General features: G+C 42.2%; 1 protein-coding gene across 2 annotated transcripts in view; it reads left to right on the plus strand.

The window, feature by feature from the left end:
- PRKDC (protein kinase, DNA-activated, catalytic polypeptide) overlaps positions 1–27,505 on the plus strand; it is a 189,562-nt gene that overhangs the window by 99,536 nt on the left and 62,521 nt on the right. For both annotated transcript variants that reach the window (XM_011945691.1, XM_011945692.1), the window contains exons 44-58: positions 46–111; positions 1,208–1,280; positions 2,409–2,557; positions 3,182–3,319; positions 3,527–3,646; positions 4,852–4,995; positions 6,927–7,078; positions 8,079–8,210; positions 9,528–9,639; positions 12,774–12,898; positions 12,989–13,138; positions 22,411–22,584; positions 23,405–23,503; positions 25,227–25,434; positions 26,108–26,297. In XM_011945691.1, the coding sequence (XP_011801081.1) occupies positions 46–111; positions 1,208–1,280; positions 2,409–2,557; positions 3,182–3,319; positions 3,527–3,646; positions 4,852–4,995; positions 6,927–7,078; positions 8,079–8,210; positions 9,528–9,639; positions 12,774–12,898; positions 12,989–13,138; positions 22,411–22,584; positions 23,405–23,503; positions 25,227–25,434; positions 26,108–26,297 (2,032 nt within the window). The remainder of the gene's footprint in view (positions 1–45; positions 112–1,207; positions 1,281–2,408; positions 2,558–3,181; positions 3,320–3,526; positions 3,647–4,851; positions 4,996–6,926; positions 7,079–8,078; positions 8,211–9,527; positions 9,640–12,773; positions 12,899–12,988; positions 13,139–22,410; positions 22,585–23,404; positions 23,504–25,226; positions 25,435–26,107; positions 26,298–27,505) is intronic.

Raw genomic sequence — 27,505 nt, forward strand, 5'->3', positions numbered from 1 at the left:
ATTTTCACCATTCAGCTATTTTTACATGATTCTTTGTATTCACAGAACTTGCTTATTTTTGAAAATCTGATCGACCTGAAGCGCTGCTATAATTTTCCTGTAGAAGTTGAGGTGAGTGAAATTGTCAGTGTTCTAAGTTAAAAAAGACTTACCAAGTGCTCACAAAGAAAACCATATTATGTCAAACATGTTAAGTTGCCAGTATTCAAGTCGGCTTTCAACAAAAACTGATGGTTTCATGTAGTTTATACAAAAACTGGCAATTTTAGCTTGAGATACAATCTCAGGCAACTACAAAATTTGTCAGAACTTGATTTCATCTCTTGACATGTGAAGGAAAGACAGTGCCAGTAAAAGCAAGTGTTAGGACATATCCCAGAAGTTGTTTTCTGAGTGAATTGCTCCAGTCAAAGAAGTTGAGATCCTTACTGTGGCCTTGCTTGGGCAACATGCCAGGATCATGGAGGAGTCATGGGTTAACTGGAAGACTTGCTATGGCAGATGGGACAAAGTTTGTTTTAGCCAAGCTCAGATTGACATGCCAGCCTCAGCAATTGGGCAGTTGGTGAGAATGTGTTGGTTGCTGCCTTCACCACCCATTGGAAATGGGAAGGTGGGCAGAGAGCTGAGCTCATCCCCCATGGCGTGCACTTTCCCCACACAGCTGCTGACCTCCACCATGTCTTAGTGCTTCACCACTACATGTGAATGGTGATCCTGCCTTGAACAAGACTAGGATTGTTTTCTAGGCATATGTTCAAAGAACGAAAAAACAACAAAATTAGCACCTTAAGCATGTAGACACATGCTGTATGTTACTTCTATACAACAGTGTAAGGCACCATGATATAACTAGATTTGAAGAAATTGAGGCTCAGAGATAATAAAATTTATGAGCAATCCAGGCATAAGAGCTTAGTACACACTGTATGCAGTGAGTTATACCAGAGCTGAGATGGAGGTTAAGTGCCTGGGCCAAGTTCTGTGGGAATCTGCAGGAAGGGCTTTCCTTAAGGGGCACTCACTAGTCTCTTGTTGAGGTTATGTTTTGAGTGCTTTCAAATTTGTTTTGTTTTAAAATTTTTTGTTTTGTTTTGTTTAAAAATTTATAATTTTTTTTTTTTTTTTACCAGATTGCTACTAAAACAGAAAAAGCATGACTATTATTGTAAAATGTTTTACATTGTTTATTTGTTCTGCCCAATAGGTTCCTATGGAAAGAAGGAAAAAGTACATTGAAATTAGGAAAGAAGCCAGAGAAGCAGCAAATGGGGACTCAGGTAGGATGTTTTCAAAATCATGAGAAAGGATTCAAATCGATGGGTTATTTTGTTTTGTTTCGTTCTAAGACAAATAGAGGAGTAAGATTATTTTTATGTAAATAGAAAATGCTTTAAGTACCCTAAAACATTGAAATTGAGTTTGAAAAAGTATTTTAAGTGGCAAATGGAATTATATTTTGAAAGAAATGTACTTAGCTAAACTGAGCTGCGTGAAAAGGTCTCAGAGCAGCCAGATGGGGCTCAGATATGTTACACTTTTTTAAAAGTACAGAATTAGCTTGGTGTCTTATTGTTTGCATATGGATTGTATTTGTATGTTATTTAGATACATTCAGAAGTCTACAGTAGAATACAAGTCCTTCCAGCCACTCTTCTGTGCCCAGCCTCACTGTGGGTTCCCATCTCCTTCAGGACAGAGCTGCTCAAAGACCCTGATCTGCTGACCCCCTCCCCTGTAGCCCTTCTTCCCAGTCACTCCAGCATAAGGCCCCTCCCTGTGCCTTGTAGGCACCAGGCTTGCTTTTGCCCCAGGTCGTTTCCACTTGCCATTTCCTCTAATACCCTCAACCCCAGGTGTCAGCATACCTCATGACATTTTGTTTAATGTCAACCCCTGAAGTAGACTCTTCTATTTAAAATTAGTCCTCTATCCCTCTATATGCTCCTTGTTTTTGTTTTTTGCTTAATTTTTCTTTATAGCTTTATCATCATTTCTTGATATGAGAATAAAATTTGGACCAATTTTCTAAATCTCTTAGGTGTTTTGGGTTAGCTACTTTTCAGTAGTATTTCTTCCCACATTTATGTTAGACTTAATGGGCAAAATGTACATTATCAAAATTTTAAATGAAAAGAAAATTTGTTAATCATATGCAAAATTGGCCCAGTATAACAATTTCCTTGTCTATGACAGAATAACTGCTTGATAACAACAAAAAGAAAATGAGGTCTCTTCCCCATTTCCTTTTTGCTTTCTTAATCTGGATAATGGGTTAATAATCACCGGGTTAATGAAAACCTTAGATTAAAATACCCTTTCATTTTCATATCATTTTAGTTTAGAGAAGTACATTTCTTACTGATTGTGTTTGAATACATGTAATTTTCTCCTTTTTTATATTTCAGATGGTCCTTCCTACATGTCTTCCCTGTCATATTTGGCAGACAGTACCCTGAGTGAAGAAATGAGTCAATTTGATTTCTCAACCGGAGTTCAGAGCTATTCATACAGCTCCCAAGACCCTAGACCTACCATTGGTCGTTTTCGGAGACGGGTGATCACATTTCATATACTAAAAGAATATTGTCAATGTTTGTGAAGAAAGGGGGTCACAGCTATGCTTTGCTGTTACTACAGGAAGCCAGTTCCCTGTCCATTGACAGCCCTTGGAGTATAGAGTTAATTTGGAGAATTTTCCAAGATCTAATCCCTAGCCTTCTATTCTGTTGACTCAGCAGTCAGATATCATCAGCACAGTAGGAGGTCAGGGGTCAACATAGCAAAGATGATCTGACCTGAGGTGCACTCTTGGGGAGTCACCATACAGACGGGTCAGGGGGTCAGCATAGCAGAGACATCTGACCTGAGGAGCCACTCTGGGGAGTGACCATAGATGGGGGTCAGGGGTCAGTGTAGCAGAGATATCTGACCTCAGGAGCCACCCTGTGGAGTGACTGGGCAGACAGGGCAGGGGGAATATGTACTTGGGATGCAAGAAGGACATGAAATCCTTCTTATATGTTAATTGTACAGTGAGTGTATTTGATATTACCAAATCATCATTATTACCGAAGTGTTTGTTATATGCTGTTGCCCCAGAAAGAACCTCCCACATCCACTGCCGTGTCCACTGAATGTTAACTGTACCCTCTGCTCTCCTGGGCCCTCCCTTTCGCAGGAGCATCGGGACCCCATGGTGCATGATGATGTGCTGGAGCTGGAGATGGATGAGCTCAATCGGCACGAGTGTATGGCGCCCCTGACGGCCCTGGTGAAGCATATGCACAGAAGTCTGGGCCCGCCTCAAGGAGAAGAGGTGCTTTTCCCACTCATCTTATCTGTTAATACTGTATTCATTGGTGTCATATTAACATTTAATATTGAAGACAAAACCAAACTGCTTATCAAATAAATGTGATTTTTTTGTTGTACATGTCTTACTTTGTCATTGTTTTCCCATAATATCAAAACGTAGCGTTATTTTATTCCACTTTTTAAGGTAATTTTGAATGTTTTATTTTAGGATTCAGTACCAAGAGATCTTCCTCCTTGGATGAAATTCCTCCATGGCAAACTGGGAAATCCAATAGTACCATTAAATATCCGTCTCTTCTTAGCCAAGCTTATTATTAATACAGAAGAAGTAAGCAATTGATTATTTCTTTATTCTTTGAATAGATTCTATAAGTCTGTTTATTCAATTCTATGAATGAATCAATTGCAATTCTATGAATCTACTTAAAAACACAAAAAAGGAAAATATAAAGGTACAGAGAATGACATTTTTGTTCTCTGATTAGCCGTCCAATATTTATCTACTTGTTTGTCACCATTCTTTTATCGTTTTTAACAAATGTAAATTCACCTCTGTGAGTTAGAAGTGATCTTTGTATAAAGTACATGTAGCCGCTTTCTTATGGCTGCCAACGTATAGTAGCAAAAAAAAAAAAAAAAAGCGGGGCAGGGGGAAGAAAATATTCCTGTTAACTCTGTATGAAAAACAGCTGACTCTTAGGCAGCAGCTGAGTTTGTCAGGTAGGAGCATCTTGGAGTCGATTTTGGAAAGTCCTTTGAGCTAGACGTGGTGTAGTGCAGTGGGAGTTTGCACTCGGCAGGGAAGGAGCAGCATAGCATGGGTGGTATCTGGGTGAACTGAGCAAGTCTGCACTGACTGCCTGGGCTGTGGGAGTGTGGTCTGGACCACAGCCAGGCCAGGCCATCCAGAGCTATGCAGAGGGTTGAGCTCATTCATTGAGCACCAGGGAACCACTGAAGGGCACTAAGTGGTGGGGTGACACCATCCACTTGGCTCCGTAGAAGGTCATTCTGGGCAGCTCTGCAGATGTGGTGAGTCTGTCAGGAGGTCCCTGACAGGCTGTTCTAGGGCTGCAGTAGGACCTGCTTTCCTTAGGGCTCACTTGATTCTTCACACCCTAGGCCTATGGTCTCAGGGTGCCACACTGGGGGAACTCAGACAGCCATGGCCTGAGATCAAGCTGCTGGCAGGGTTGGTTCCTTCGAGAGCTATGAGAGAGCCTAGTCCAGGCTCGTCCCAGCATCTGGCAGCCTCGAGCACTGTGCGGTGTGTCAGAGACATTCTCCCTATGTCTTCACCTCATTTTCCCCCTTGTATCTGTCTCTGTGTCCTGATTTCCTCTTTTAATAAGAACACCAGTCATATTGGATTAGGGCCCACACTAATGACTTCACTTTAACGTGCTTACCTCCCTTTTGGCTTTAGGTCCAGTCATAGAATAAAATTTTAGCTGATGGAAGATACAGTCTTGTATTAATATTTTGGCAGTTCAAGACCATTCTTTGATGTTTGACTTTTACATCCTCTTGTAGGTCTTTCGCCCTTACGCGAAGCACTGGCTTAGCCCCTTGTTGCAGCTGGCTGCTTCTGAAAACAATGGAGGAGAAGGAATTCACTACATGGTGGTTGAGATAGTGGCCACTATTCTTTCATGGACAGGCTTGGCCACTCCGACAGTAAGGATTGATGCATCTTTTATGTTAATATATTATCCTTTGCCAATAGCCTATAGAGCCTATGATACATAATTCAGGTCCCTCTCACTGACTATGCTGTGGTTTTCAGCATTTGTTGCTACATTGCTGGTGTGCTTCTAAACCAAATGGTCTCAGCCTGCTTTGGTTTTATTCATCTGACCTTGCTTTTATTATGAAGCTGTCAGGTGTTTGTTTTGTTTTGTTTGCTGCCTTTACTTGCCTTAGAAATGAGATTGCAAATTTATTAAAACTATGTGTAAACTGAATGTCAGCCAACCCTGAATGGGAAGCTCTGAGAACTTCTGCCCTGAAGTCCCTAGATTTTGGTGTTCGTGCCAGCTTCTCTACTCCCAGAGTATTGACTGATACCAGTAACGACAAGATTAGGGCTAAAGTAGTAGCTGCCAGATGGTAACACCATGTTATGTTGAGGCAGATGCGGTGCCCAGCAGTGTAGATGTGTGTGTGTGTTCGAGCTTTGCCTACTCATGTAACTGTGGACACTGACAGCATACAAACATTTTCATGTGAGGAGATGGTAGGAACAGTCTGTATTAAATATAATATACACATGCGGGGCCAGGCGTGATGGCTCACACCTGTAATCCCAGCACTTTGAGAGGCTGAGGCGGGCAGATCACTTGAGGTCAGGAGTTTGAGACCAACCTGGCCAACATGGTGAAACCTTATCTCTACTAAAAAAATTTAAAAATTGCCAGGCGCGGTGGCTCACGCCTGTAATCCCAGCACTTTGGGAGGCCAAGACAGGTGGATCACGAGGTCAGGAGATCGAGACCATCCTGACTAACACAGTGAAACCCCATCTCTACCAAAAATACAAAAATTAGCTGGGCGCTGTGGCGGGCGCCTGTAGTCCCAGCTACTAGGGAGGCTGAGGCAGGAGAATGGCGTGAACCCGGGAGGTGGAGCTTGCAGTGAGGGGAGATCACACCACTGCACTCCAGCCTGGGCGACAGAGCAAGACTCCGTCTCAAAAAAAAAAATAAAAAAATAAAAAAATAAAAAAATTAACTGGACGTGGTGCTGCATGCCTATAATCCCAGCTATTCAGGAGGCTGAGGCCAGAGAATTGGCTTAAACCGGGGAGGTGGCGGTTGCAGTGAGCTGAAATTGCACTATTGCGCTCCAGCCTGGGCAGCAGAGTGAGACTCTGTTCCCCCCACTCCACCACCACCTCCCCACAAAAAATACATGGAGCTTTCTCATATGCTTGTCTCTGGATGTGCCCATCTCATTTGTTTCACAGTTAACCAAATTTAGATTTCTTTGTCCTAGTGTAATGAAATACTTTGTATTCTGCTTAATAAAATGAAAAAATTAAGAGGGGTTTAGTTTAACTTAGAACCCGTTGGAAGAGATTGATGTAGCTGAGAGTATTGAGTCAGTGGCTCAGCTGAACTCAAGAGAGTGGAACTGCCGGGCTCAGGGTAGCTGAATAAAGCAACAGCAAGCCAGAAAGAGGGTTGCAGTGAAGGGTTTACTCACTCTTTAGTTATGGAAGTGAGAGGCTAACACTGGAGGGAGACTCCCCCTGTTCTGTTTGCCCCTGGAATGGTGCACTGCTCAGCAGCCAGGCGGATTAGCACAGACATGGGCTGTCTCACTGTTGAGAGGCATTCCAGGGAGGAATGCAGAGGTGCTTGCATGGGGCATGGCGGCTGACAGTCTGCACCCTGGACGGCAGCTCTGAGACTGCAGCACCAGCGGTGCCTGGTCCTCTTGCCAGGGACAGCCTTTGTTGTTGCCTGTTTCTGAAAAATTGCAGGGCTTTGAACTGGAGCCAGACTCCTGTAAAATGCCAGATTTCTTTTATAAATGAACTTGAGTTAAAAAATGCTTTTCCAGAATGGAATGCCACATATTAATACAGAATTTCTGTACCTTTTCAGGGGGTTCCTAAAGATGAAGTGTTAGCAAATCGATTGCTTAATTTCCTAATGAAACATGTCTTTCATCCAAAAAGAGCTGTGTTTAGACACAACCTTGAAATTATAAAGACCCTTGTCGAGTGCTGGAAGGATTGTTTATCCATCCCTTATAGGTATGTTTACTGGTTTTTGCAGTGTTGTTTAGAAATTTAGGTTAAAATGTAGTGTGTGGTAAATGATGATTACAGTGAAATTTAATTACATGAAATGATAGGAGGAAGAAAATAATTTATTGTTACTAATAAAACCACAGCCTCCAGAGTGTGTCTCCAGATGCGCCCTCCAGTGGCCCTGCCCTCCCCCTCAGCTTGCCTGTGATGTCTCCATGCTGGGGAGGGGCACCACCCTCCATTGGCCCATGGGGTAAAGGGTGGTGGGAGGTGGGTAGGACTTGTGTGTAATTCCTTTTTTTGTAGCCTTAGGCAAGCTAAAACTTTCAAAAAGTTTTGCTATCAACTAAGGGAGAATTTAGGCAAATAATTAAAATACGAGGGCGATAAAATTGCCAGTGTTACAAAGCTGGAGTAACCTGGATGTGAACAGGAGGTGTTAGCAAGCAGGGGTATTGGATATGGGAAAAGAAAAAGAAAGCTTTTCTATAAAGTCAAAGCTAGACCTGGGGAAGAAACAGAAATAAAGAAAAAGCATTTCTTACCCTGAAGAGTAGCTTTAGAAAATTCTGTATTTGGCTGGGCGTGGTGGCTCACGCCTATAATCCCAGCTCTTTGGGAGGCCGAGGCTGGCAGATTAGGAAGTCAGGAGATCGAGATCATCCTGGCTAACATGGTGAAACCCCATCTTTGCTAAAAAAAAAACAAAAAATTAGTCGGGTGTGGTGGCGGGCTCCTGTAGTCCCAGCTACTTGGGAGGCTGAGGCAGGAGAATGGCATGAACCCGGGAGGCGGAGCTTGCAGCGAGCCGAGATCACGCCACCTGCACTCCAGCCTGGGCGACAAAGCGAGACTCCAAGCCTCCGTCTCAATCGCACCAGTGCACCCCAGCCTGGACGAGAGTGAGACTCCCTCTCAAAAAAGTAAAATTCTGTATTTGTCTTCCTGCCTCTTATTTGATTATGTGACAGTCTCAATTTTCTCCTTTGTGCTTATGTTTCAGGTTAATATTTGAAAAGTTTTCCGGTAAAGATCCTAATTCTAAAGACAACTCAGTAGGGATTCAATTGCTAGGCATCGTGATGGCCAATGACCTGCCTCCCTATGACCCGCAGTGTGGCATTCAGAGTAGCGAGTACGTGTTTGCTTGATTATTTTTTAGGTCACGTCTACCCAAACTGGATTGACAGACTTCGGTATGATGCAGTTTTGATAAATTTAAGGACCGGACCTATGTTACAAATGTTTCTGGGCCAGGCATGTTGGCTCATGCCTGTAATTCTAACACATTTGAGAGGCCAAGGCAGGAGGATTGCTTGAGTCCAGAAGTTCGAGACTAGCCTGGACAGCATAGCAAGATCCCATCTGTACCAAAAAATTTTTTTTCTTTTAAATTTAGGAAGGTGGATTTAGATTTTTCTGGAAGAAAAAATATGTTTGGGGCAAATAAGAAATGTAGGTGTTTAAAACAGTGTAATTTTTTTCATGTACATGCTGGCAGATGAGAGGTGGTATTTCTTATTGTCTAAACTGATACTCTAAACATTTACCCCCAGAAGTAACGCAGTCCCCTCAGGAGGCTTTGTTCTGGGCTCTCTGACCTTGAGGGCTGGTAGATGCTGGGCTGCACTGTCCACCTGGGAGCTAGGGCAGCTGGGTGTGACATGCCAAGACAAGAGGCCTCAGAAAGATGGTTACGGGACATCACAAAAGGATATTTCTTTGTCCTGCTCCTGAGGGTTGTGAAGTCAGTGTTGACTCCTGGCCACTCCCTGGGTTTCCGCCTGCCCTGCCTGACTCTCCCATCCCTGTGAGTGTTTCACTCTCTATGTTTGGTCCTCCGTGTTGGCCCCCCAGCACCGTTGGACCAGTTACTGGTGCCAGAGATGACACGTGACCTCAGGGCTGAGGCAGTCAGCCAGCTTCACAGCAGCCTCAGTGGGAACTCGGCTCCTTTTAGACAGTCACTGGCTGGGCCTTTGGCTTCTATGCCAGAACAACCTTGCAGAGTCCCCTGAGTGCAGACAGTGGATGCGAGGCTCCCTCGGAAGCCTCCTCACACAGCACGGCACTGGGAGTATGCTGTTTTTCATTTTATTGTCCTTGTCCTGCTATAGTAGGTGGGTTTTGAAAGGGAGTCAGTGCCCCGTCATCTTGGATAGTAGCTCTGTCTTTCACTGCAGCTTTCTTTTCAGCCTTATGGGATGGTCCAGCTGCAGCGGTTCTGCATGATGGGACAGCAGACTGCCCTACGATTTTCTGGTTATGACATCAGGCACCCTTAAATACATGCTGATGTGTGCATTTGTACATGGAATTTGCATCATGTTCTATATTTAGATTTCCTCAACTTAGGCTGTCAGTATGACATGAAAAGGAAAATTGTCATTTATATTTGTGGAACAACAGAATGGTTTATTTGATGCATATGTCTTTTCTGTGTTTATTGTAGATACTTTCAGGCTTTGGTGAATAATATGTCCTTTGTAAGATATAAAGAAGTGTATGCTGCTGCAGCAGAAGTTCTAGGACTTATACTTCGATATGTTATGGAGAGAAAAAACGTGAGTGTGCTACGCAATTTTCAGTAAATACCTCTTACTCTATTTTGATTTGTTGCGACCCTTGATACTTACATGTTTATTTCCTATATGGTATTAGAAACAAAATGAGCTTCTGCATTTATTAATATTTTACTGTTCCTTACTATAATATAGCACATACAACACTTTTTCTAAACACCTTGGAAACTTGGTGAACGTGGAGAGGTCAGCAACCGTCTTGGTAATATAAAATCAGGATGAGAGTATTTAACTAGCTTTTATTACTGTGAATGTGGTCTCAGGATTTCCTTGTGGAGGAAATTGTCCTGGTAGATAACTGCTGTCGTCTCCCAGTCCATTCCTCCCCTTGCAGTTTTTGGTGCAGCTGTTGAACAGGGGAAGGGACCTCCCAGGCGACCCTCTCAGTACTGCTGCCTTGCCCACTGGACAGGACTGTGAGATGAGCCTAACTGAACATTTAAGTGCAGTGCATTGTTCAGATAAGAGGACTGAATGAAGAAGTAACGTTACTTCTTACTGTTTTAAAGTCTTTTTAGAGCTAGGGTCTTGCTCTGTCACCTGGGCTGGAGTGCAGTGATGTAATCATATCTCACTGCAGCCTTGCACTCCTGGGCTCAAGCCATCCTCCCACCTTAGCCTCCTGGGAAGCTGGGACTACAGGCATGTGCCACCATGCTTGACTAATTTTTGTATTTGTTGTAGAAACAAGGTTTCGCCATAATTCCCAAGCAGGGTTGTGGGTTTCAGGGTCATCACTGGGATTAGGTGCTCTGTGGGTCCCTCGGGATCTTGCTGCTGCATAGCCTGTCTGGGTGGCCCAGCTGGTCACACCCTGAGGACACTCTTGGCTCTTGTCCTCCTCCTGTGGCGGCCCCTTCTCTCTTTCCTCAGCTGCATTTCCCTAACCACCTCCACAGCTCTGCTGTGGCCTCACTCACTGCTCCCCTACCCACCTCATCCAGCCTCATGGCTTTATATAGACTGCCTTTATGTTCGTGATTCTCAAGTTTGCACCCCCAGCTCAGTTAACTCTCCTGAAAGAAAGGACAGAGTAGAGTCCAGGCCCAGTCACTGTTGGGCTGGATGAGGAGAGATTCAGGAGAAGCCAGGTGGTCCTGAGCAGGCACCAGTGGGCCCGGTGCTGTGATTGGACCCTTGTCCATGTCACCAAATATGGATTTGTTTGGATTTAAAATAAAATTAAGATGACCCCTTTGGGAAGATCAAACATTACTTGTAATTTATTTTAGGGATTATCAGCCATTTTTGTAAATAAACAGATTTTTTAAATTCAGTAGAACTTTTTTACAAGATGATTCTAACATCCCTAAATATGAGGTTTAAATCTACATAATATGCTTCATTTCCACCATAAATGGAGCAAGTTACAGCAGATCCCCAGGTTTAATCTCATGACTTAAATTTCAACTTAAGAATAAAAAACACTTCTGTTTTACATATTTTTTTCTGAATATAAAAGTGATACAGATTTATCGTAGAAATTTGGAAAGCAGCGTAAACATAAAGAAGTTGGTAAGAGGCCGGGTGCTGTGGCTCATGCCTGTAATCCCAGCACTTTGGGAGGCCAAGGCAGGTGGATCATTGGAAGTCAGGAGTTCAAGATCAGCCTGGCCAACGTAGTGAAACCCTGTTTCCACAAAAAATAGAAAAATTAGCTGAACGTGGTGGCACATGCCCATAATCCCATCTACTCGAGAGGCTGAGCTAGGAGAATCCCTTGAACCTGGGAGGCAGAGGTTGGAGTGAGCTGAGATCACATCACTGCGCTCCAGCCTGGGCGACAGAGCAAGACTCCATCTCAAAAAAAATTTTAAAAAGTCAGTAAGAGAGGCTCACGCTCTTCCCACGCAACGTCCCTCAACACCTGCAGCACACAGCTCAACTGTCCTTGGTCTCTCTTATTCATACTGTTTTATAACTTGCTTTCTTTACTTGCTAGATTGTGATCATTTCATTATGTTGTCGTATTAAATACTTTTAATAAAAAGACAGCTGATGAATCGGTAGTGTAATACTATATGTATTCTATGTGGGGTTCAGGCTGTTGAAATTTGTGGTTTTGTGTTAAGGGTTTTTCTTAAGATAATTTAAAAATAGCCTCATACTACAGGTTCAGTATCTCTATTCCAAAATGCTTGGGGCCAGGAGTGTTTTCAGTTTCTGGTTTTGCAGTATTTGTTTGAGCATCCCTAATTCAAAAATTCAAAATTCAAATGCTTCAGTGAACGTTTTGTTGAGTGTCATGCTGAGGCTCAAACAGTTTTGCATTTTGGAGGATTCTGGATTTTCAGATTTGAGGTGCTCAGTCTGTGTTGAGTTTGCATTGAAAAACTGTTCAGTCTTCATACCTTTGAAAAGGTTGCCTACGCCTCTTTCTGATGTTTGTGAGGAAGGAGGTGAGCCAGGAAGGACAGCAGTGTTTTCTGTTGCTTCCTTCCAGTGGACTCCACTGAGTGCTTCTCTGTGTGGAGGGCGTTTGAGGACTTTCTGGTTCTAGATTCTAGGGATGCAGTAGGTAACAGGACAGGTCACGTCCCTGCCCTTGGGGAGCTGGCATTTGGGGAGGGGAGACAGGTGGTATACAGATGAATATGTAACAACAGCACTTGGTGAAAAGAGGCAGGACGTGAGCAGACAGTGATGTGGAATGCTGTGTGAATAGAATTGCTTGAAAATTCTAGTCCATGTGAATATTTTTTATTAGAAATCTGAACATCATAAAATATGTCTCAAACAATATTTAGCCATTTAGCTTAGCTTCTCAAAGGACTTACTGGTCCCTACCAAGTGTTTTGGTGTCAGTAGGAAACACTAATCTTCATTGATCTGACATCCACACGAGCCAGACACCTGGGTGCTCAGCGTAGAGCACAGTGATGTGGACTGGCTCACTGAGGTGTAGGAAGTCAAGGATCCAGAACCTAAGGGTGTGCAATGGTCAGTGCTGACCAGCAGACATCCCCAGCACCTACTGTCCTATCATCTGCCTTGTTGTAGGTGATAACATTGAACACCTTCTTTGGGCTCACTTAACTACTCAAGATAGACCTTACTTTCAGTGCTTAATCTACATTTCCACTTCTGTGTATTTGAAAATAAACTTAATTTTTCAGATGCTGGAGGAGTCTCTGTGTGAACTGGTTGCGAAACAATTGAAGCAACATCAAAATACTATGGAGGACAAGTTTATTGTGTGCTTGAACAAAGTGACCAAGAGCTTCCCTCCTCTTGCAGACAGGTATGGGCTGTCCAGGGAGCCTGTGTCCAGGGAGCCTGTGGGGGCGGGAGGGTCCTTGGCCCGCCTCTCACCAGTCCTCTTGCCCCCCAGGTTCATGAATGCTGTGTTCTTTCTGCTGCCAAAATTTCATGGAGTGTTGAAAACACTCTGTCTGGAGGTGGTACTTTGTCGTGTGGAGGGAATGACAGAACTGTACTTCCAGTTAAAGAGCAAGGACTTCGTTCAAGTCATGAGACATAGGTGAGTGAAAACTAGCCCTGCTCTTGGGTCCCATTGGCTCATAAAGTGTTAATTTGTTCAGACGTCTTCACCTCAAGAAGAACCTGTGGGTTTCGATGATATGCACGTTTGTGAAGTTGGAATCTCTGAAGAAAAGGTGAAGGCACCTTAAGAATAGGACATCTGCTGAGGTGGGCCTGCTCCCTGCTCCCTTGGTCTGGCATCTTGGGGAGCCACATCCTAGGGCGTGTTTCACCCATAAATGAAGGAGGTGACCTGTGGGGTTACCTTGGCTGTCTTCAAATTTAAAATGTGTGCTTTTGAGTTCTGTACCTATTTTGCCAGGTGAGAAGCTTCTGTTAATGTGTTTAAATTGTTCATTTATTTTCAAAATTTCAACATAGCATGAAAGTATATAGTAAAAGAGAAAGCTGCTGATCACTTACATTGTATTATTTCCCTGTCCCTGTACTCTTTTCCAGTCTTAGTCTATATACTTTTTTTTTTTTCATTTTTTGAACTTTTATTTTTGAATCAGGAGGTACAAGTGCAGGTTTGTTACAAAGGTATATTGCGGAATGCTGAGGTTTGGAGTACAGATGAATCTGTCACTCAGGTAGTGACCATAGTACCTAGCAGGTAGTTTTTCAACTCTTGCCTCGTATCCTCCCTTCCCCTTTGTTTGTTCCCCAGTGTCTGTTGTTCCTGACTTTATGTCTTTGCATTCTCAGTGTTTAGCTCCCACATATGAGTAAGTACATGCAGTATTTGCTTTTCTGTTTCTGCACTAGTTCGCTTAGGACAGTGGCCTCCAGCTGCATCCATGTTGCTGCAAAGGACATTTCGTTCTTTTTTATGGCTGCCTAATATTCCATGGTATATATGTACCATTTTCTTTATCCAGTCCACCATTGATGGGCACCTGGGTTGATTCCATGTCTTTGCTGTTGTAAATGGTGCTATGGAACATATGGGTGCATGTGTCTTTTTGGTAGAATGATTTATTTTCCTTTGTGTATATACCCAGCAATGGGATTGCTGGGTCAAATGATAGTTCAACTCTCACTTCCTTGAGAAGTCTCCAAACTGCCTTCCACACTGGCTAAACTAATTTATATTCCCACCAACAATGTATAAGTGTTCCTTTTTCTCTGTAGCCTTGCCAATATCTGCTATATTTTTAACTTTTTAAGAAAACTATTCTGACTGATGTGAGATGGTATCTCATTTGCATTTCCCTGATGATTTGTGATGATGACCTTTATATATATATACACACATATATATACAGTTATGTACATATATACATATATGTATATATTTGTTGGCCACTTTTATGTCTTTTGAGAAGTATCCATGTCTTTTGCTAATTTTTTTAATGGGGTTGCTTTTTACTTGTTGAATTAAGTTTTTTATGGATACTGGGTATTAGACCTTCGTTAGGTACATAGTCTGTGAATATTTTGAATATTTTCTCCCATCTATAGGTTGTCTTTTTATCCGCTTGATAGTATCTCTTGCTGCACAGAGTCTCTAATTTAACTAGGTCCTGCTGGTCAATTTTTGTTTTTGTTGCAGTTTCTTTTTAGAACTTAGTCATAAATTTTTTGCTAAGGCTGATATTGAGAAGGGTATTTCCTAGATTTTCTTCTAGAATTTTTATAATTTGAAATCTCACATTGAAGTCTGTAATCCGTCTTAATTTTTTTCTATGGTGATAGGCAGGGGTCTGGTTTCATTCTTTTGCATATGGTTAGCCAGTTAGCACCATTTATTGAATGAGGCATCTTTTTCCCACAGCCTATTTTTGTTGACTTTGTCGAACATCAGATGGTTGTAGGTGTGTGGCTTTATTTCTGGGTTCTCTATTCTGTTCCATTGGTCTGTGTGTCTGTGGTTCCCCCCTGCCCCCACCCCGCACCAGTACCATGCTGTTTTGGTTATTGTAGCCATATAGTATAGTGAAGTTGGGTAATATGATGTTCTGGCTTTGTTCTTTCTGCTTAGAATTGTTTCGGTTATTCGGGCTCTTTTTTGGTTTCATATGAATTTTAGAATAGTTTTTTCCAGTTCTGTGAAAAGTGACATAGGTAGTTTGAAAGGAATAGCATTGAATCTGTAGATTGCTTTGGGCAGAATGGCTATTCTAACAGTATTTTTTCATTTATTTGTATCATACCCGATTTCTTTCAGCAGTGTTTTGTAGTCCTCCTTGTAGAGATCTTTCACCTCCTTGGTTAGCTGTATTCTTAGGTGTTTTATTCTTTTCTTTGCTATTGTAAATAGGCTTACATTCTTGATTTGGCTCTCAGCTGTAATGTTATTGGTGTATAGGAATGTTACTGATTTTTGTACATTGATTTTGTGTCCTAAAACTTTACTCAAGTCGTTTATCAGTTCTAGGAACCTTTTGGCAGAGTCTTTAGGGTTTTCTAGGTATAGAATCATACCATCAGAGAAGAGGAATAGTTTGATTTCTTCTTTTCCTATTTGAATACATTTTATTTCTCTCTCTTGCTTGATTGTTCTGTGTAGGACTTCGAGTACTATGTTGAATAGGAGTGATGAGAGTGGGCATCCTTGTCTTTTCCAGTTTTCAAGGAGAATGCTTCCAGTTTTTGCCATCATTCAGTATCATGTAGGCTGTGGGTTTGTCATAGATGATTCTTATTATTTTGAGGAATATTCATTTGATGCCTGGTTTGTGGAGGGTTTTGGTTTTTGTTTTTGAGATGGAGTCTCACTGTATCACGCAGGCTGGAGTGCAGTGGCGTGATCTCGGCTCACTGCAAGCTCTGCCTCCTGAGTTCACGCCGTTCTCCTGCCTCAGCCTCCCGAGTAGGTGGGACTACAGGTGCCCGCCACCACGTCCGGCTAATTTTTTTGTATTTTTTCTTTAGTAGAGACAGGATTTCACCGTATTAGGCAGGATGGTCTCGAACTACTGACCTTGTGATCTGCTCGCCTCAGCCTCCCAAAGTGTTGGGATTACAGGCATGAGCCACCGCGCCCGGCCAGTTGAAGGTTTTTATCATGCAAGGATGTTGGATTTCTCTCTCTCTCTCTCTCTCTCTCTCTGTCTCTCGCAGAGAGTCTCTCTCTCTCTCTCTCTCGGAGTCTCTCTCTCGGAGTCTCTCTCTGTTTCCCAGGCTAGAGTGCAGTGGCGTGACCTCAGGTCACTGCAACCTATGCCTCCCAGGTTTAAGTGATTCTCCTGCCTTAGCCTCCTGAGTAAGGCACATGCCACCATGCCTGACTAATTTTTGTATTTTTAGTAGAGACAGGGTTTTATCACGTTGACCAGGCTTGTCTTGAACTCCTGACCTCAAATGATCCATCCGCCTCAGCCTCCCAAAGTGCTAGGATTATAGGCGTGAGCCACTGTGCCTGGCCCAAAATGTTGGATTTTATTGAAAGCTTTTTCTCCATTTATTGAAATTATCATAAGGCTTTTGTTTTTAATTCTGTTTATGTGATGAATCACATTGATTTGTGTATGTTGAACCAACCTTGCATCCTAGGAATAAAGCATACTTGATTGTCATGCATTGACCTTTAGTTGTGTTGTTGGATTCAATTTGCTAGTATTTCGTTGAGGATTTGTACATCTGTGTTCATCAGGGATTTGGCCTGAAGTTTTCTTTTTTCATTGTATCCTGTCAGATTTTGGTATCAGGATTTTGGCTTCATAGAATGAGTCAGGGAGGAGTCCTTTCTCCTTGGTTTTGTGAAATAGTTTCAGTAGGATTCGTACCAGTTCCTTGTATATCTGGCAGAATTTAACTGTGAATCCATCTGCCCCGGGGGTTTTGTTTTCTTTTTTTTTTTTCCCTGCTTGGTAAGTTTTTTTCATTATTGATTTAATTTAGGAGCTCCTCATTGGTCTGTTCAGGTGTTTTTTTTTTTTTTTTTTTTTTTTTTTTTTTTTTTATTTCTGGTTCAATCTTGGGAGGTTGTATGTTTCCAGAAATGTATCCATTTCCTCTGGATTTCCTAATTTGCTTATGTAGAGGGGTTCACAATAGTCTCTGATGATCTTTTGTATTTCTGTGGGATCAGGTATAATGTTATCTTTGTCATTTCTTATTGTGCTTATTTAGATCTTCTGTCTGTTTCTTTTTGTCTCTCTCTGTTGATCTAACTTGAGATCTATCAATCTTGTTTATTATTTCAAATAATCAACTTTTGGTTTTGTTGAATCTTTGTGTAGATTTTTGGATCACAGTTTCATTCAATTCCACTCTGTATTTTGGTTATTTCTTTTCTTCTGCTGTCTTTAGGGTTGGTTTGTTTTGTTTTGGTTGGTTTTAAGGCAGAGTCTCACTGTGTTGCCCAGTCTGGAGTGCAGTGGTGCGATCTTGGCTCACTGCAACCTCCATCTCCCGGGTTCAAGCTATTTTGCCTCAGCCTCTTTCCCGAGTAGCTGGGACTACGGGTGCACACCACCATGCCTGGCTAATTTTTTTGTATTTTTAGTAGAGATGGGGTTTCACCTTGTTGGTCAGGCTGGTCTCAAACTCCTGACCTCAAATGATCCTTCTGCCTTGACCTTCCAAAGTGGGATTACAGGCGTCAGCCACTGCACCCGAACTTGGTTTGTTCTTGTTTTTCTAGTTTATATGCGATGTTTGATTATTGATTTGAGGTCTTTCTAATGTTGTGATGTAGACATTTAGTGTCCCTGTTTTCCCTAATTGAAAAAAATTTGATTTCTGCCTTAATAATTTTGTTTTCTCAACAGTAATTTAGGAGTAAGTTGTTTAATTTTTATGTAATTATGTGGTTTTGAGAGGTCTTGGTATTGATTTCTATTTTTATTGTACTGTAGTCTTGAGAGTGTGCTTGGTATGATTTTGAATTTTTTTAAATTTATTGAAGCTTGCTTTATGGCTGAGCATGTGGTTGATCTTAGAGTACGTTCCATGTGCAGATGAGAAGAATGTATATTGTGGTATATTAGGTGGAGTATTCTATAGATGTATTGGGTCCAATTGTTCAAGTGTCGAGTTTAAGTCCAGAATTTGTTAGTTTTCTGCCTGCCTTATCTATGTAACACTGTCAATAGAGTGTTAGTTTTCCACTATTATTGAGTGCCTCTTTATAGGTCTAGAAGAACTTATTTTATGAATCTGGGTGCTCCAAAGTTAGGTACTTATATATTTAGTATATAGTTAAGTCTTCTTATTGAATTGAACCCTTTGTCATTGTGTAATGCCTTTTTTTGTCCTTTTTAACTATTGTTGGTTTAAAGTTGTTTTATCTGATAAAAGAATAGTGACCCCTGCACTTTTTCGTTTTCTGTTTTTGTGATAGATCTTTCTCCATCCTTTTACTTTGAGCCTGTGGGTGTTGTTACATGTGAGATGGGTCTCTTGAAGAGAGAAGATAAATGAGTTTTTTTTTTTTAAATCCAACTCACCACTGTGTGGGTTTTAAGAGGGGCCGTTAGACCGTTTACATTCAAGGTTTATATTGATATGTGAGGTTTTGATCCTGTTGTCATGTTGTTACCTGGTTGTTTTGTAGACTTAACTGTGTAGTTGCTTTATAGTGTCTGTGGGATACATACTTAAGTATGTTTTTGTGGTAGCAGATACTGTTCTTTTGTTTCATGTTTAGCACTCCCTTAAGGACCTCTTATAAGGCAGGTCTAATGTTAACAAATTCCCTTAATGTTTCCTTGTCTGAAAAGAACTTTATTTTTCCTTTCCTTATGAAACTTAGTTTGGCAGGATATTAAATTCTTGGTTGGAATTTGTTTTCTTCAAGGATGCTGAAAATAGGCCCCAGTCTCTTCTGGTTTTTAAGGTTTCTGCTGAGAGGCCCGCTGGTAGCCTGATGAGGTTCTGTCAGTATGTGACCTGACCCTTCTTTCTAGCTGCCATTAAAATGTTTTCTTTCGCTTTGACCTTAGAAAATCTGATAACTATGTGTCTTGGGGATGGTCTTGTATGGTGTGTCACAGGGGTTCTCTGAATGTCTTGAATTTGCATGTCTACCTCTCTAGTGAGACAGGGAATGTTTTCATGGACTATATCCTCAAATATATTTTCCAACTTGTCTCAGGAATTCCAGTAAGTCATAGGTTTGATTCTTTTTACATAATCTATTGTTTCTTAGAGATTTCGTTTAAAAATTCTTTTTTCTTTATTTTTTTCTGACTGGGTTGATTTGAAGGACTGGTCTTCAAGCTCTGAGATTCTTTCCTTAGCTTGGTCTATTCTTTTGTTAATGTTTCAGACTGTATTATGAAATTCCTGTAGTGAATCTTTCAATTCCAGAAGTTCAGTTTGGTTTCTTTTCCTTTGTTTTGTTTTGTTTTGTTTTGTTTTGTTTTGTTTTGTTTTCGACAGGGTCTTGCTGTGTAACCCAGGCCGAAGTGCAGTGGTGTGACCATGACTTCCTGCTGCAGCCTCGACCTCTCAGGCTCGGGTGATCCTCCCATCTCAGTCTCCTGAGGAGCTGGGACCTGTACAGGCATGCGCCACCACGCCCAGCTAATGATTTGTATTTTTGCAGAGACGGGGTTTCATCATTTTGCTCAGGCTGGTCTCAAACTCCCCAACTGAAGCAATCTACCTGCCTCAGCTTCCCAAAGTGTTGGGATTACAGGTGTGATCCAACACGCCTGGCTTGTTCTTTCTTAGAATGGCTATGTTGCCTTTTGACTCTTGAATTATTTTACTATTTTCCTTGAATTGAATTTCAACCTTCTCCTGGATCTTGAGCTTTCTTGCCATCTGGATTCTGAATTCTATTTCTGTCATTTCAGCCATTTCAATGTGTCTAAAAACCATTGCGGAGAGGTTAGTACAGTTGTTTGGAGGTGAGGAGATACTTTGAATTGCCAGAGTGTTTGCACTAATTCCTTCTCATCTGAGAGGTCTGGTGTTCCTTTATCTTTTTGGAGTTGCTGCTGCTTGGATGGGGCCTTTTGTTTTCATATTCATCATTTTCCTTGAGGGTTTGACTGTGGTGTATGCTGAGTATAGTCGATTGGCTTCCTTTCTGGGTGCTTTCAGCAGGCTGAGGCTCTGTATAGGATCTTTCTTTGTCCTTGGTTCCTGCATTGGGTTTCACAGGTGATGTATACTAGAAGAATTTTTTTAGTGATGTAATTCAGACTATGATCCAGTATATAGTGCTTAAAGGTAAGGGCTAGCAGATAGACTGTTAGATTACAGTGTGTTCAGCACAGTGTTCTGGGGGCAGGGGAAGGGAGATGACCCCCTCACTAAGTTCATTCCCAGGCCTTAGAGGAGCCCCTTCCAATCACTGGCACCATACTCACATTTCCTGAACCCCAAGGGGGGCCCTGGTAGGCTGTGCTCCCCATCCCTTAGCAGTGGCCTGAGTTGAAGGTTAGGTCACCAGGAGACCCATAGCATTCCAGAGGCCTACTGGTCCTCTGTGCTTGGCAAAGCCAGAGAGGGTTGTGGTGTATGTCTGTGGGTGGTCTGTTGATATAGTAGGTCAAGGATGGGGGATCTCAGGGCAGGGTGATGTTGTCATGGTTATGCAGCTGGTGTGGTGCCCACAGCCTGGGATTTTTTGCCGAGGAGACAGTTGTGGGGACTGCCTAGCTCACGCTCTCTTGACCAAGTCTGTTGGTGTCCTCCCCGGTAGCTAGCCTGACCAGTCAGTTTTATGCCATGCTTTCTGTGCCCAGATCACTGGGCTGTTAGGTGTTTCAGGCCACTCAGGCAGATGCAAAGCTGACCAACAGGCCTTACCCTTCCCAGACCAGCCTCGTGGAAGGGGGCTCACACAGCATTTATGCTGGAACACAAACTCATGTCTCACTCTACTCAGTGGTCTGAGCAGAGCTTAAGCTCTGGCCACAGATCTCGGCTCTGTATTCCTGAACGATGTGCTTAGACCCTGGGGGGCTGAGACCAGGCCCACAGCTTCGTCCTCTGTCCCCTTGGAATCAAGCACTGTGCTGGGGTGGCCAAAGTGCTCCAAGGCCACTGGCAAAGAACTCAGGCTGGATAGTGGAGGCTATGCTCTGTCTATGCTCTTGTGGGAGCAGCTGAGGTTGGGAGTGCCTGTGAAGTTGACAGATAGGCATGCAAATCAGGCTCTCCCCAGACCCACAGGAAGGACAGCCCTGCTGTTTCCCAGCCCAGCATTCAGCAGGGACTAGAGTGACTCAGAGCAAGGTGAGAACCTGGGGGCATGGGCGCCTGGGGTCGCATTTTCCTGGAGCTGCTCCACGCTGAGTGAGACCTGCCAGGCTCCACGCAGGCTGGTGCTCTGCCTGTACCTTCTCTCTGACAGTTCCCTGCCAATTCAGATGTCTGTGGGGGTTGTGGGATCTCTTGTGGCTAGTATTCCAGAGCTCCATGGTGAGTGTGGATTGCCCCATAGTCACTCCACTCACCCCTTCCTTAGGACCTGATTAGGGCCAAGAGCAGGTCCTGGCACCCGGAAACTGTGCAGGCTTCCCAGCTTCCTCCCTCTTCTGCCTCAGTGTCTGCATTGCCTCTCTCTATCGATGCTCAGTGCTTTCTTTCCAAAGATCTCTTCAAAGCGTGTTGGTTTACTCATTATTTTGCTCTGTTTTGGTGGTAGAGGCCCTCCTGGCTATGTCTATTCAGCCATCTTGTCCCCCTCCTATATAAGTATTTTTACACAACAATAAACGTGCATTGTGTCAGTAACAAAGAATGTATGTCACTGTCCTAATATCCTTACATTCACTGAGTATCTACTGTGTGAAGCATTCAGCTGGGTGCTATTAAGGAGTCAAAACAAGGAAATAAATATTTGCCTCATTTAGAGCTCAGATTGCACTTCACTATACACCATGTCAGGTAGCACTTGAAGTCCTTTTAAAAAATACTTTGCCGTTATTAGGTTTTTCTAAAAATAGACTTTTTTATCTTGAAGTAATTTTGTATTTGTAGAAAAGTTAAAAGATAGTACACATAATTTCCATATATACCCTTTACCCAACTTTCCCCTTACATAATCTTGGTACATTTGTCAAAAGTAAGAAAATAGCATTAGAACATTACTGTTTACCAAACTAGGCTTTACTCCATTTCTCCAGTTTCCTTCTAATGTCCTTTTTCTGTTTCAGGATCCGCTGTAGGATAGCACGTTGAAATTATTTGTCTTATATTTAATGATCTAGTCCATGATTATTTTAAGAATACAAGTTTTATATAAGTGTAGTGTTATCTATTATAACAAATTTTGAAACAAAGAAGAAAAAGCTATCTGTCATACTTTGAAAGTACAGTAATAAAAATAGTTAAATTTGTGTGTTTTTAAAATCTCTCCCATAGAGATGATGAAAGACAAAAAGTATGTTTGGACATAATTTATAAGATGATGCCAAAATTAAAACCAGTAGAACTCCGAGAACTTCTGAACCCTGTTGTGGAATTTGTTTCCCATCCTTCTGCAACATGTAGGGAACAAATGTATAATATTCTCATGTGGATTCATGACAATTACAGGTAAGCTATACATTGACTATTTTATTTTGTGTGTGTGTGGTTTTTTTTTGTTTCTTTTGTTTGTTTGTTTGTTTTTTTGAGATAGGGTCTTACTCTATCGACGAGGCTGGAATACAGTGGCACAAACACAGGTCACTACAGCTTCAATCTCCTGGGCTCAGTTGATCCTCCCATCTCAGCCTCCTGCATAGCTGGGTCTGTGGCTATGCACCACCATACCTGGCTAATTTTGTTTAGTTTTTGTACAGACGGGGTTTCGCCTTGTTTCCGGGGCAACATTAACGCTTTAGGAATCATTTGGGTCTCCTTATCAATCTGGAACATAATAACACATTTTTTTTTTTTACCATGTGATTAATAATTTTTTTTTACCATATGATTAACATTTATTTTGGTATATCTGATTGTATCCTTTTAAAAACTCATTTTACATATGTTTGTGAAATAGAGTGAAAAAGTATGGTGGTGTGCTTATAAAACCTATTTTCATAGTTGTCCTTTTAAGATCTGGCAAAGACTAAGGAGAGGAACTCTGCCAGGACCACTGGGCACTACTACACCACCACAGCTGAGCGTCACAGGACCGCTGGGCCTCCTGTGGGCCCATCCTCCTGTTCCACTCTGCTCCTGCTGGGAGCGAGGATGGGTTCTCAAGGCTTGTGCACATACCCATGAGTGGGGCAAGCTGTGATTTGGAGATCTAAAGTCTAATGGAAAAACCAGCCTTTTTAAATTGAATTCTAGATGGTGTTACTGTAGTTGAACAAAAGGACTAGAAGAGAGCATTAATGTTGTGACATTTTGCTGTTTTCTGAAGCAGAGATCCAGAAAGTCAGACAGATAATGACTCCCAGGAAATACTTAAGCTGGCAAAAGATGTGCTGATTCAAGGATTGATCGATGACAACCCTGGACTTCAGTACGTGCTCTCCTTGAATAACTGGGCTGGGACAAGTAAATGTTAAGGGTATTGCTTTCAAAGGTAGCATAGAGTATTTTTCAGGAGTTTTAGAAATGTATTTGCAGTATTAGCATTTTCTCTGCTTTCTGCATTTCACAGTATTTAGTAAAAGAGTATTTTAAAGCATATTATGAAGAGTAAGGCTTTAAAATCCTGACAACTTAAAAATAACACTCTTGAAAAAGTAGTATAGACCAAATGCTCTATGCTAGGGCAGTGAGTTAAAGTGTTTCAAAATGAAAAGAAAGTCTACAATGAGAATTCTTCTGTTTCCCATTTAACACACATAGTTGAGATCGTGCTGTAAGTATTAATGTTGAAAATAAAGTGTTTAAAACCTTAGAAATGAGAGGAAACCGTAATATTAGTTATATATGAAAGTGTGAATGATTGTTATCCTCTAAAATGCCTGCCCTGAGTAAGTCAGTTATATGTGTTTCTGACTATATAAGTATACTGACTATGCAAAAAGGGGGTTAAACTTTTTATTATTATTATTAATATGTTTTTTAGAGATAAGGTCTTGCTCTGGCACCCAGGCTGGAGTGCAGTAGTGTAACTGTAGCTCACTGTAGCCTTGGACTTCTGGGTTCAGGTGATCCTCCTCCCTCAGCCTCCTGAGTAGGTGGGACTACAGGCATATGCCAAAAGGCTCAGCTAATTTTTTACTTTTCGTAAAGATAGGGTCTTGCTATGTTACCCAAGCTAGGTTTCAATGCCTGGCCTCAATCCTCCTGACTTGGTTTACCAAAGTGCTGGGATTTTAAGTGTGAGCACTACTCCCAGCCTCAATATAAGAAGCCATACACTTTTTGTATGTTTCTGTATATTATTTTTCCATTCTGCTATAATTTTAAATTCATTGAGATTCTTAAAATTGTATTTGGATTTCATATGCATTCATAAATTATAGGACCTAGTTTGCTATGTATGTGTGTATGTATGTATGTATTTTTTTTTTTTTTTTTGAGATGGAGTCTCACTCTGTCACCCAGGCTGGAGTGCAGGAGCACGATTTCAGCTCATTACAACCTCCGCCTCCTAGGTTCAAGCGATTCTCCTGCCTCAGCCTCCTGAGTAGCTGGGACTACAGATGTGCACCACCACACCCAGCTAATTTTTGTATTTTTAGTAGAGACAGGATTTCACCATGTTGGCGAGGCTGGTCTTGAACTCCTAAAGTCAGGTGATCCACATACCTCAGCCTCCCAAAGTGCTGGAATTACAGGCCTAAGCCACTGCACCCAACCCCTAATTTGGTATTTAATTAATATATGTTTTGAGTCTTTTATGGCAGTAATTTTTATAAGGAATTGTTTTGGCAAGGCAGTGAAGGATTTTGTGTAATTTCCTAAATCTGTTTTTGTTTCAAATAGTTAATATCATGTACTCATCATTGAAAACTTCCCAGAGAATAGAGATCAGAGAATACAATCACCCCGTTTCTCCCCTCCCCTCTGTAGCATAAAAAGTATGCTACATTTTTTGTAATATTCCCCTCCTTCAGTGGGTATGTTTCATAATTCAGACTGTATTTTTGATATAGTTGAATGTGGTTTCCCTCTCTGTTAAGCTTCATGTGGGTGAAGAGCTGTGCCTTCTCCACAGGGCACCCTGTACAGCACTTTCTTTCCCATTTGCCATTGTCTAAGCAATCTACTTTTTTCTCTCTGCTTTTCAGATTAATTATTCGAAATTTCTGGAGCCATGAAACTAGGTTACCTTCAAATACCTTGGACCGGTTGCTGGCACTAAATTCCTTATATTCTCCTAAGATAGAAGTGCACTTTTTAAGTTTAGCAACAAATTTTCTGCTCGAAATGACGAGCCTGAGCCCAGATTATCCAAATCCCATGTTCGAACATCCTCTGTCAGAATGTGAATTTCAGGTAATGTGGTCTTCTCTCTCATAGTAATGAATATTACAAGCTTTTCTTGTTCATGAACATTTTTAATAGCTTTAACTGGCTCCTTGCTTTCTTGGAATACTCACACATTCCTTTCTGAAAAGGAAAGGGAAGGCTCATGCCTCTGCTTCAGCCACCTGGAGGTCCACAGGCCTCACCCTCTTGGCCTTCACTAGATTTCCCTTGTCAAGATCGCCATTGCTTTTCCTCCCCTTATTCCTCCCAACCCACAGTGGATGCTGAGCTTGTGCGCTCTTGCAGCAGCCTTAACAGTGGGGATGATGGGCAGGTTGCAGAGAGCTCCTGGGGTACGGCCCCTCCGGTCCCGCTCACAAGCTCAGGATCTGTCCCAGTGGCATGTGTGTATGTGGACAAGTTGGGTCACTTGACTCATTGCATTTGGGTTGCGGTGCTGAGCATGGTATCAAGCCTTTTCATGCAAACATTAAGAAAGTTGGGTTTTCTCCCTCAATAGTTAGCTAGTTTTTCTAGTTGGCAAATCACTTAGTTAAAACTTTTAAATTAGAGAAGATTCTTCAGCTGCATATGAAGTTATGGTAGAAATATGCTGATGGTACCATTAGATTTTAAATAGAAATATATCAGTGTTCCTTAAAAAGGAGGCTTATTTGATTTGAAACTTTCTTATGTACAGGAATATACCATTGATTCTGACTGGCGTTTCCGAAGTACTGTTCTCACTCCAATGTTTGTGGAGACCCAGGCCTCCCAGGGCACTCTCCAGACCCGTACCCAGGAAGGGTCCCTCTCAGCTCGCTGGCCAATGGCAGGGCACATAAGGGCCACCCAACAGCAGCATGACTTCACACCGACACAGACTGCAGGTAACAGTGACCCACCCCGCCGGCCATGTATACAGCACTCTGACCTCTGTGGGCAGCTTCTGTCACAACAGTGTTGGGCTTTTGCGAGAGAAGTAAGGGATAATAGCAAAAAGCATTAAGAACCCAAGGGAGATGTCAGTCAAAAGAGTGGGTTCCTATGACAGTCAAACTCATGGAAACAGAAAGTAGAGTGCTAGGTGCCAGGGTCTGGGGAGGAAGAATGGGGATTTATAGTTTAATGGGTACAGAATTTCAGTTTTGCAAGAGGAAAAGTGCTGTGGAGGCAGGGTGCAGTGACTCATTCCTGTTATTCCAGCTGGGGCAGGAGGATCAGTTGAGCCCAGGAGTTCTGCACCAGCCTGGGCAACATGGAAAGACCCCATCTCTACGAAACAATTTTAAAAATTAGCTGGGCATGGTGGTGCACGCCTGTGATTAGTCCCAGCTACTGGGGAAGCTGAAGCGGGAGAATGGCTTGAGCCCAGAAGTTCGAGGCTGTAGTGAGCTGTGATCACACCACTGCACCCTATCTTGGGCAAAAGAGCAAGGCCATGTCTCAAAAAAAAAAAAAAAAACTGTGGACATGGAAGATGGTGATGATTGTACAACAGTGTAAATGTCCTTAATGCCATTGAACTGTGCACCTAAAAATGATTGAAATGGTAAATTTTATGTATATTTTCCTTTATTTATTTTTTTGAGACGGAGTCTTGCTCTGTCGCCAGGCTGGAGCTGGAGTGCAGTGATCTCGGCTAACTGCAACCTCTGCCTCTGCCTCCTGGGTTCGCTCAAGCGATTCCTCTGCCTCAGCCTCCTGAGTAGCTGGGACTACAGGCACGTGCCACCTCGCTTGGCTAAATTTTTGTATTTTAGTAGAGGTGGGATTTCACCACATTGGCCATGATGGTCTCGATCTCCTGACCTCGTGATCCACCCTCCTCAGCTTCCCAAAGTGCTGGGATTACAGACGTGAGCCACCGCACCCAGCCTGTTTTGCTACAGTTTTTCTAAAAAAGAAATGGATTATTTCTGACTGGAAAAATCGGAAAGTTTCAGTATATGTATGTTTTGGTTTTGATTTGGTACAGAAAAACCTAGTGCAGCAAATTTAAGACATCTTATCTCCAAAGTAGAGTAGGGGTAAACCAAATTCATTTACTAGGTTTACAGTTATTAAACTGTTCTTTCTCAGATGGTTTAACTGCTTC

The sequence above is a fragment of the Colobus angolensis genome, unplaced genomic scaffold (genome assembly GCF_000951035.1).
Source record: "Colobus angolensis palliatus isolate OR3802 unplaced genomic scaffold, Cang.pa_1.0 Scaffold243, whole genome shotgun sequence".
NCBI classification, from domain to species: Eukaryota; Metazoa; Chordata; class Mammalia; order Primates; family Cercopithecidae; genus Colobus; species Colobus angolensis.